This window comes from Symphodus melops (genome assembly GCF_947650265.1).
Source record: "Symphodus melops genome assembly, chromosome: 12".
Lineage (NCBI taxonomy): Eukaryota > Metazoa > Chordata > Actinopteri > Labriformes > Labridae > Symphodus > Symphodus melops.
The window spans coordinates 3,780,940-3,792,450 of NC_136702.1; the positions used below are offsets into that span (position 1 = coordinate 3,780,940).

General features: G+C 43.1%; 1 protein-coding gene across 4 annotated transcripts in view; it reads left to right on the forward strand.

The window, feature by feature from the left end:
- arhgef49 (Rho guanine nucleotide exchange factor 49) overlaps window positions 1–11,511 on the forward strand; it is a 54,710-nt gene that overhangs the window by 39,631 nt on the left and 3,568 nt on the right. For all 4 annotated transcript variants that reach the window (XM_079357109.1, XM_079357107.1, XM_079357108.1 and 1 more), the window contains exons 4-7: window positions 5,248–5,434; window positions 6,834–7,044; window positions 9,125–9,714; window positions 11,258–11,403. In XM_079357109.1, coding sequence (XP_079213235.1) covers window positions 5,248–5,434; window positions 6,834–7,044; window positions 9,125–9,714; window positions 11,258–11,403 — 1,134 coding nt within the window. The remainder of the gene's footprint in view (window positions 1–5,247; window positions 5,435–6,833; window positions 7,045–9,124; window positions 9,715–11,257; window positions 11,404–11,511) is intronic.

Below are 11,511 nucleotides of genomic sequence, written 5' to 3' on the forward strand. Positions count from 1 at the left end.
CCCAGATAGTGTGTTGTATCTGTTTGTGTGTGCGAGTCCATCTGTTTAAGCCTTAACGTGTTGTTGTGTTATCGATTTATCTCAGTTATTGTGCTAACAGCTGCCGGAGCTAACAGTGTTGGCTCTTCAGACGAGCCTGTGGGCGGGTGGGTTGGCATGAAGCATGTCAGACTGGAAGACTGGCAGCGTCCCCACAGACCTGCTGGCGCTCCCCTGTCTCTCACTGTCAGCTGCTGGCGAAAATAAAAGCAGTTTTCACCCCATCCTGGTTCATTCAGATCAAGGACAAACAAGACCAGGGTGTGTTTTACAGCTCTGTGGTGACAAGTGGGTCCAGGGCTCCTTGCAATGTAAATATTAGACTCTGAGCACAGAGGAGCTGCTTGATAAGGCCAGCTGAACCCCCCCCCCCCCCCCTCTCCGAAGGCTGTGGATTGTGATAGATAGGAGATATAGTCAGTATCTCTCTCTGCCTGCCACTGACTGTCGCTTCTTTGTCTTCACTGCTGGATAGGATGATGGATGTCTGAAGCTGTATGAAGGCAGCAGAAGAAGAACTGCTGTGTGTGCGTGTGTGTCTGTGTGTGTGTGTGTGTGTTTGCACGTGTGTGTGTGTGTGTGTGTGGGCTACAGTGAGTGTGAAAGTGCAGAGCTGCACTCTTGGCTGCAACTAAAGGTTATTTTTTTCAATTTATGAGAGTGGAGATAAAACTGTCTTGAAATTGCTTCTTTTATCTGATAAACACTAAAAGGAGACTTAAAGCCATGCATGCTGCTCTATGAGGCTTCGCTGACGTTTCCCACTTTAATTGTAAGACACTGCTATGAGATATTTGTACAGTTTGAATCACAACATAACGAAGGGGTTGAATGTTTCAGCTGCTGAATAAAATTTACTTGACTGTTGTTGCTTCAGATATTAAGCGATAAAGTTTAGAAACCGGAGGGGAGCGTGAGGAGGGAAAGCAGAGTGCTAAAGAGACAGCTTTGACGCTAAAGAACAACAACGACTGAACAGCTTCACTGAAAGTCACAGATTATCCCTTTTAATGTTTTCAGTTTTTAACTTTGTAAATCAGACTCAAGTAATATAGTCACACAAGATGCTAGAATCAGAGAGCATTTAGCATTTGGCTTTCAGACCGATTGATTACAAACCATCATGGTCGATTGTCTCCCTATCGATTAGGCAACTTATCGTTCAGCTTTCCTGCGATCCTCTCTCCGAACCCAGCGGCAGAGCCTGAAGCTCACATTCAGCATTGTTTATTCCAGCTGAATGTTTAATGTTGAGAAAGCACCCTGAGCGCAGCGCTCTGCGTACGTGATTTAAAAGAGTCTGGAGGCTCTGTGAATCTTTTAATACTTGGAGATTTAATTAATGAAACATGACGGTATTCTGTGTGATCTCTCCACCCTGAGGTGTTTGACTTCTACCAGTAAGTCTCTTTGTTTAAGTGTTTCACGCTGCTGAAGTTGCATGGCGCTCCTTGTAGACAGCGGCGGTGTGTTACTGGAGTAATATTCATCTTATTACAACAGGGAGACTTTGATAGGACTCTATGTTACGTCTTCTGCAGTAAAGGTGTTCTGTGTAGCGTGATGAAGAGCGAGGCACGCGTCCTCCTCCTCTAACATGTTTTATTTGTCTCTATTAGATGCACACACACAGTAATAAATATATGCAGTGATATATACGCGTCTATGAAGACGACTGCCGGGCTCATTTCCGAATCAAAGCGTGCCGTTGTTGAGCGGTGATCTATCACATACAGTGTTTCCTGATAGATTAAGCTGCAGGTTATTACTTCCTATACATCATCCACAATGTGACAGCTCATACTGTGAAGGAGAGGCTTTTAATGACAGCTTGTCAGACGGGGGAAACTGATTGGATGCTTCAAACCTGTGTTAATTAAATCTGGCTTTTCACCTCAGCTTCATTTGGACACTTGGACACCTTTGATCGGCTGTGATGGCTTTGTTTGTTGGATTTAATTACATGTGTTATACAAAACAGTCGACACTGACAGGTTTTTCCGGTTTAATATGATTAAAGCGTGTGTGTTAAAAGTGCCACGGAGCATGAGAGGGATGCTGAGACAGTTCAGCCGTTTTACTGGCCGAGGAGGGAGACAGCGTTATGTAAGAAGCATTAGAATAATGAGACTTCTTGTTAAGTCGCCTCAGGATATTTGAGGATACTTTACAGGCTAACGTTGAAGTGAATTGCATACTGTACCAAAGCAGAGGTTAAAGTGGGACTGGAGAGAAGTGGATTGACAGAAATGCTGCGGTTCCTGCTTCTGGAATACATTTAGATTTAATACATACAGGATGGGTTTTGGACTCATGGTCTGCCAAAAAAAAAAGATATTCTGAGCTTTGGTTCTGTGCTCTGATAAGAGGTTTTCCATTCAGAGTTTACAAGAATACAAAACTCCTGAACATTTTTTAGTTGAGCTGCACGTGTCAACGCAAACAGACAACATTTTTCACCAGACTTTGCGGGCAGGCCGGAGTGATGATTTAAACATCCCGCAAGTTTCAAGTGCAGAATGAATTCTTTACATCCTCTCATACGCTCTGCAGGTTGTTCTCTCCATCGAATCATGACTGTCTTTTTTCATGTCATGTCTCCTGTACTGTTTTTACTAGGGCCCGACCGATATGAGATTTTATTATATGAGATTGTTGGTGCCGATGACGATATCATAAAAATCTATAATCTGATTCCAATACATTGGCTGATACATTTTGTAGTGATAATGCTTGTTGTAATCTATATCATTTATATCATTATAATTAATGTTACACACTGTGTGTGTTTTAATTCCTGTCTTTCCACGAGCGAAAATGTACATAGTGTTTTATTTAAGTCTTTTTTATCCCCCTTATTTAATTCATGTAAACTGGCTCATAGCTGTTCTTTTTTTTCTTTTTTGCTATTGATGCTGTTTATATTCCCTGTTTTTACTGTTTTTTGCTGTTGTGACACCCAAATTTCCCCCATTGGGGGATCAATAAAGATTATCCTTATCCTTATATAGCACCCTCTAGTGATGAACTGCAAGCGCAAAAAAAAGAAACTCAAATTAAATTATACTTGACATGTAAATAAATCCAGTGATATTGGCACACGTCTGTGATAAAATAAGCCGATACAGATAGTCAATCTCTGCCTGACACTGACATAATCATCTGGTCAGTAGTTGGGAAAAAAATCTATCTCAGGTTTTCACAGCTCTAGACAACAACAAAATAGGCAATAAAAAAACTCCAAATGTGTAAAGTAGCCACAGCAGTGACAGTGAAACAATGATGGAAAAAGCAGCCTTACGTTCACACTCAGGAGGCAACTTCACAGTATCTGTAATGTATTTATAGCTGCTGCTGCTCTTGGCTAAAAACCATGTAGCAACGCTCTGATCAGAACATAACCCCCTCCTGCTCCTGAGACAAACCCCCTCCCTCCCTCATAAACAAACACGCCTTTGAAAGAAAAAGTCAATATTTCTGGCATTTACAGCCTTTCTTTCTTTCATTCTGAGAGGCAGACGATGTTGAGACTCGATTACGGGCTTTGACCCCTCGGCTTATGAAACCTGCTGAGCCCATAAAGAACCACCAGCAAGTTTAATTTGTGAAAAATATAATTATCTCTATCTTGCTGTTCCTAAGGTGTTTTTTTTTTTTTCTTCTTTTGCAGAGTTATTAGGTTTCATACTTCTGCCCGCTGGACTGTGAAGCTCACCGGCGTTTAAAAAAAAAAAAAAAAAAAAATCAATAAACGTTGCATACTTGGTAGTTCCTGTGGTTAATTATATCTGTCAGCAAAATAAAAACCATGTGTGCATTACTTTGAAGCTACACTAATCAATATGAGTACACGACACGCAATGAGAAAACAACTTCATTACATGCAACTTTGATTTACTCACTAAAATCATCGCTTTTTTCAAGCTTCTACGTTCAAGAGGAGAGAAGAGGGATGTTTTTATAGGTTGCTTTACTCTGTTGTAATGTACAGTAAGGAAGCTTTACAAGCAGCTGTGATTGAACTGCTTACCTATAATGCGAGTAATCTATGTAAATGCAGGAAGTAGCACTCGCAGCACTAACGAAGGTTTCCACAATTATATCCCATTTTTGTGTGTGTGTGTGTGTGTGTGTCTCTTTAAAATAATGTGTGTGTGAAAACACCGGATGTCAGTCTCTTTGGATGACACGGGCTCATCAGTTTTTCCACTGTCTTCTTGTTTTAACGATAAAGAACAATGATGATCTGCTCTTTCTTTAGATGACTTCATCACATAATGTAAAAAGTTTTAGAGCGAGATAAGCTCATATTTGACCTCATTTGATGATTGAATCTTTTAGTCGTTTAAACTGATCTACTGCTCTCTTGAGCCTTTTCTCTTTTGGAAAATATCTGAAAAATTGTCGGACTGTTTACAGAACAGCGAAGCCCAGTGAAAGTAGAGAAACAGAGGGAAGGATTGCGCTTCATGTTGAGCGTCTCTATCCGAAGGCAACACCTATTTCTTCGACTTCTTTTATCCACTGTGTGTTTGTTTCACGCACTAATAAATGCACGCACAGCTCCCTGCAGGCATGCATCTGTGGCTGTGTTCGTGGATTTGTGCATTTCGGTCTAGTGCAGATTTCGTGTAGTGGTACAATGTGTGTGACTCCGCATGTGTGCTTCTGTGAAGGTGTGTCAGATCGCATGCCGCCTGCTGTGTGCTGCAAGAATGGATCCCCAGCTGACAGACAAAGGAATGAAGGAAAAGAATGTGTGTGTGTGTGTGAGCCGGCAGTGTCCCTGTGGTCCCGGGGTTCAGGTGTTAATGTCCGCTGATGGGTCTAATTGCTGTCTTATCGGGAGGGGGGTGAGAATGAGAAGAGAGGCATTGATTTGGGGGTTTGGGGGGTTTAGAGGGATGATGGAAGAGAAGGGTGAAGGGTGGGCGGGGAGGATAGAGGAAGGAAGCATGTGAGCTGGAGAGGGAAGAATGAATGATTGAGATGTTGAACAGATACAAGAGCTCTGCCAGAATTACAATTTCAACCCTCTCCTTTTTATTGTTTTTTTTCCCTCTTTCTTCTTCACTTCCTCTCTGTACCATTCCAACGCATCCTGTTTCCTCCCTCCCTTCACCTTTTTCTCTCCTCCTCTTCCTCATTTCTTTTCCCTCCCTTTTCCCTCTGCCATCCTCTCCGTCCCCTCGCTCTCCTCTGTACCAGCTGCAGTGCAGAGATCTCCGCCGAGGCCCCCGTCAGGCTGTCAGCTGACCGGGACGGAGGCTGTGACATCACCGCCCCCTCGACTGACTGTCAGCCCTCCGCCGTTGCCATGGCAACGTCGGCAACGGCCTGCGAAGCTGAGGCTGGCGACGAGACGCCTGCAGGAGGAGAGGAAGCAGCAGAATGCGTAAGGACCCTTTTTATTATTCCTTTTACTCTTTTCAGCATCCTAAATGTGTCGTCATGTCTCACTTCTGCACGCAAACATTTATTGTTGCATCCTCGGGAGCAGAAACACAGTCATCTATTAGTATTCAAAGATGAATGGAACCAGTAAGGGGACTGCGACACACATACACACACACACACACACACATACAGCTGCACATCACTGGCACATCCTGATGCAGAGGTATTTGGTGAGACAGGAGCAATGCAGCGCTCTGTCTTCCAGCGACAGCTCGACGCCTGACGATGCAGTAAAAAGAGGATCAGCAGCTGGATGCTGGTAACTCAGCGCTTTCTTCCTTCCTTGCCTCCTTCTCTTTCTCTGCATGGCTCCTCTTCGCCTCAGCTGCAGCTAGCATTGTGCGTTCTCCTCTGTGCATCTGCAGAACAGGAGAAGCAGACCGACATGGAGTCTTGCTCGCATGCTACGAGGCTGCAGGTAGTTTAGAGAGCAGATGTCGAGGTGCGTTTTTTTTTCCGTCTCGCGTTTCTTAAATTCTTCTGCTCTGAATTCATAATGGAGCCTGCATCTGCATTCCCAAAGAAAGAGCTGCATTTGATACTCCAGCTGGACATGAATTATTCTCCTTCATTTAAGCTGATAGCTGCAAGCTGTATATCATGTTGTTCTCCGTTAGAAAGGGATGGGAGCCTTTCTTGTCTTTCAGTCATGACTATTAGCTGATAGCTGACAGAGCTCAGTCAACATTTGGGGAGCTAATCATTGATGTAAAACCAATACCATGAAATGCATTGATTGCAGGTGATGTCTCAGGGGAGAGGATACGCATGTCAAAGGGAAGACCTTTGAACCTTCTATCTCAGGTCGCCTCTCAGGGGCTTCATAGACCCTAAAAGGATTTGAAAAGCCACGTGAGGATTGTTTGTCTGTGCAGGATGCTGCAGCTTTTCGGGGGAATTCCTCCTTTAATTCCAGAAAAAACAAGGAGACGCTTTAAAATTGTCGCTGGTGTGACGCCTTTCATCTTCAAGGCTGGACGGTTTTGAGATCAGATCAGAGCACATTTTTTGGATGCGTGGTCTTGTTGCGTTTAGCGTCTGTCACAAGACTTGGCAGACGATTAGTGCTGCTTCTCGGTATGAAATTTGGATTCTTGGCAGTTCTGCAGGCTGGGATCAGAGAGATAACCGAGATTTGTTATGTAATGATGTCATGACAGCGAACGCACTGTCACATCGCACACAAAAAAAATTCCTCACATAGCGGCACACACAAGCTCTGATCTCTCTCATGTCATCATTCTCACCTGATGTGCTCCTAGCGTTGTGCCCTTTTCCATCTGTTGCCATAGCAACTTGACCGTTTTGATTGACACGCGTGTCCTTCCAACCGGCAGCACACTGGTCTGGGCTGCAGGCGCTCCAGCTCGGACGCAGCCTATGAGCTGGCTGAGACGGTGAGGGCTCAGCGCGAGTGTCGTCTCCGGCCTCACTACAGCGACCCCATGCCAGCAGACGCCTCGAAGCGCAAACAGCTGGAGATGAAGATCGCTGCCGCCGCCAGACTCCATGGCCATCGCCGAGACCGCGACAGAGACCGAGACAGTGGTGAGTGCATGACACATTACAGAAAGCTGTGTCACAGTTATTGGCATGTTTTCTGCATAACAACGATACAAACAGTGAAGTAACTTTTAAGCAAATCAAAATAAAACCGAAGCCACACAATTTTATGTTTTTACTGAAATACATGAAGTGAACAAACTGTACAAAAAGCTCCAGATCTTTATAATTTGTGATTATAAAATTCTCTTTATTAAATGTTTAATCTGCGAATAGATTAAAATCGTTATCTAAATCTATTGAACATTATGCTGACGGGTAATGAAGCTTAAATCCCGATCAGATATCAGGATGACTCAAACATTTAAATTGATCCATAGTCACTGTAACTACGTTACCTCAATGTGTCACGCCATCAATGTGACATCATATGATTCTTGAGATGTGTCAAAATGTGGTCGCACATTCAAGCAACTCAAAGTAAAGAATATTGAATCCTTTGTCAACTAGGCACAAAAAAAAGAAGAAGAATGAAGCACCCAACGATTATAAAATAACCCTGCATACATAAAACACCATTTGTGTTGGTCTGATGGAGTGATGAACAGTTCCACATATTTGGAGATGAGTAAGGCCTGAAACATTTGCCCTTGAGTGTGACCTCTAGTTCAAATTATGAATTTTCTTTGCAACACCTCATAACAGTAGAGTGCAGTAAAAAAAAGTCCAGTACAACAAATAATACAAATGAATGATATTTAACAAATATATGACACAGACTAAAGTAACTAAGGCAGCACAGAACCTTTAAACTTTAAACCAAAATGTCTCTATTTCAGACGGAGCTCTATGAACACTCAGTCCTACATTTCCCATAATCCAACTCCCTGTCATCGTTTTGCCTCTGCAGCTTCCTTAGCAGCCACAAGCCTTCACACCTGCAGGTCACAACACATTATACTTATCATAATACATAATACACATAATACCATCACTAAAATTCATGCTGAGATAACCTTGATGACATCACTTCATGACATAATCAAGATTTTTATCAGAAACTAAGATTTTATTAGAGCCACAAAACTAATTAATTTAACTTCTACTGTATTACAGCGTGGGACTTCTAAACAAGATATTTCAAACAAACATGCTCTGATTGGATGTTTCCTTCCTGTGCAGACCTCCATGCAGCCCACTCTGTTCCTAAATGTAATTTGAGTAAATGTAATTACAGAACTCCCTGTCCTCATTACCCCTCCCTCACCTCATCAGGGAAGGTGAATCCTCCTCAATTTAAATAAAACTTCCAGCTATTCTCAGCATTTTAGAGTCTTTTTTTTTTTTAAAGGTCATTCAGAACTTCAGTTGTCATAGATTCATATCTCTTGTTGCACTTCTTTTCATGTCTTTTTTTTTTGTAATCCTTTTGTCTTTGCTTCACCCCTCAACACCCCAACACACACACACACACACACACACACACACACAAATAGATCCCCTGCTAATACGGTGGTCCTCCCTGTCAACAGAAGCTCTTTGACGCTGGATGCTGGCCACAGAATGTCACTCAATATGGCATATGCTAATGTTGACCTTGTTGCTGTTTCCACTGGATAAAAGCGATAGTGACAGAAAATGTTTTTTTACTCAGTGTCACAAAAAAACAATATAGAGGTTTTAACATTAAAAAAAAATCACTGTAGGATTTTCCCAATGATCCAACATTTAAAGCTTATTTTTAATTACAGCTTTTAAAACTAATGCAATCTCTGTGTTTGAATAACACACACACACACACACACACACACACACACACACACACAGCATTGGATTGACGTGAACATGGACAAAGGTTAGACCTCGGGTTTAGGGTTAGGGATCTAATTATTGGAGAGGGATGATATCTATAATAGTTTCTTCATTTTGACATGACAAGTAATCATTAGTCCAGATTAAACGGGCGTTAACTCGGGAGCCTGGTATTACTGCTGATTGTGTGTATTTGTGTGTGTGTGTGTGTGTGTCCTGCCTTGCAGTGTGAATAACAAGGCCTGTAGAGAGTAAATCCATAAACATCATGAGCACTAATGAACCTGACCTCCTTCACCCCCCCTCTCTCCAGCTCCAGCAGCCATTCGTGGGCGCTCTGAGCCCCCTGGAGAGGAGCGCCAGGCAGGTCTGGGTGTGACCCGGTCCGGGCAGCATCGCTGGAGCACCATCAGCAGCCTGAGCGCTGACAGCGGAGTGGTCGGCCTCAGTGATGAGCGGGAGGAGGAGGACAGCGAGCCTCGCCGTCACCGCAGAACAAGGGGGGCCGATGTGGAACGGGTGGACAGTGGCATTGGCCCAGGTCTGTCCCGCACCTGGAAGAGACCGTCTGCCTCCCTCAGAGCCTGGGAGGCGCAGAGACCCTGTCCAGACTGCGGACTGAGGGACGGGGCCTCCAAAGAGCGAGGAGAGCGCATGTGCGAACGCTGCTCTAAACTGCGGACGGAGAGAAAGGAAGCCATCCTGGAGTTTCTGAACACAGAATCCAGCTACGGCGAGGACCTGCGGATCATCAAAGAGGAGTTCTACTGCCCCATGCAGAGCGCCGGGCTGCTGACAGCCGAGCAGCTCACCGTGGTGTTCGGTAACGTCCAGGAGCTCATCGACGTCAATGACCGCTTCACTGAACACCTGCAGGACAGCATAGACCAGGCCTTTGATCAGGTAACACACCATCCCCTACCACACACACACACACACACACACACACACACACACACACACACACACATACGTTACCACCAGAACATTTAGTGTGCCTGAAATATTTTAAACCAGGATAAAGGATCATTTGAAGGCTGTGTCTTTGTTTCTCTAATTTAAGCCTATGACCTTATGTAATATTTCTTTGTTCTCTGTCTGAAACGTTTATGCTGCAGTCTTTGAAAAATCTCAACGAGAATATTGTCCTGATAAAATAAATGTTTAATACATAAAAATAAAGGATTTCAAAGGACTGCATTTTGGACTTAATAAAGAAAACTGGATGTTTTGAAACCATACACAACTACTCCATAATTCTTTAGTAGATGAAATGAGACTCAGCTAAACTATTGACAACACAACTTAATAGATAAGCAGTTCAAAGATATTGATAGAGAGATTATATATAGATATATGGATATAGAGAGAGATTTTCATTTATTTGCAACGCAAATCAACTCGTCTAGAATTAGTTTCAGAGTTGAGACTCATTTTTACATGATCAAAAGTTAACTCCTAAAAAGTATTCACAGACCAACAAAAGGAAATCTCAACAGACCTCGTGGGCAGATTAAATAAAACAGTGTTATGCAGTTTCAGTGAGGAGGATGAAACGTTTTTTTTTTCTTTTTGTTTGCTGATGCTTTGAAAACAGAAAATCTCATGACAACTTGGCAAACTCTCCTCGATTGCAGATTATTGTTGATTCAATTGGAAGCTGCAGAACAGAAATTAAATAGACCTTGTGATGCAGTGATCATGATTTCCATGAAGACAGGGGCGGCGACTTCATAAAAACACTCCTTACATAAGACAGAGAAACACAGACCCAGAATCTACAACACAGACAGCCGTGGGCCACAGGAACCTTTAAGTTCCTTCAGGAGAAGTCCCTGAAACGTTTAGTTCTGGGGGCCTTTGGTTTGTCTCTAATTTGCTGAGTCATGCCTGCATCCCCCTTTGCACCTTTAAGAAAAAGCTAAAGACCCAGCTCTTTTATGAATACCCACGACTTTAATGATATTATTGATGACGATGGTGATGATGACGATGGTGATGATGACGATGATGATGATGATGATGATGATGATGGTGGTTTTGTTTGATTAGGGGGGTTTTAGGATGGTTTTGATGCTGATTAGAACTCTGAAGAACAGCTGTCGGTGTTGTGCTTTGCCTCTGGTCACTTCAGCACCTGTGTGTTTGTTTTCACTTCCTGAAGTCGTTTCCTCCTCTCTCGATCCTTACTTGTGTTGTACTTACTCTCTGATGTACATCGCTTTGGATAAAAGCATCTGCTATATGATCTGTAGGATTTTAGTAGAATACATGTAAAACTCTTCAGGCTGGGCCATTATGTCAACCTCCAATGGTTACTCTGATCCGCCGAGTAAATATATGTGTGCCAATTAAAGACTATTGGCAGATCAATAAGAAATGTTTCAAAATGTAAGACATACATGAGTTGAATTTTGACCTTTCTCTCTCCTGTATTTTACCTCAGGGAGATGAAGATCTGCTGACAGTATACATAGGAGAGATCTTCCTGGAGTTTGTCAACATGCTGCCCGCGTTCCAGACCTACTGTCTGCAGCAGCCCACCTCGGTCAACCTGCTCAACACGCTGGAGAAGGAGAAAGAGCTGCTCAGGTACACACACAGAGTGACAAAGATTCTTGTTTGTCTTTGCTTGTGTGACAGCCAAGTTACTCTGGGAGCGTTCTCTGGTTCTTGCCAAGGCTGCAGAGTATCATATTA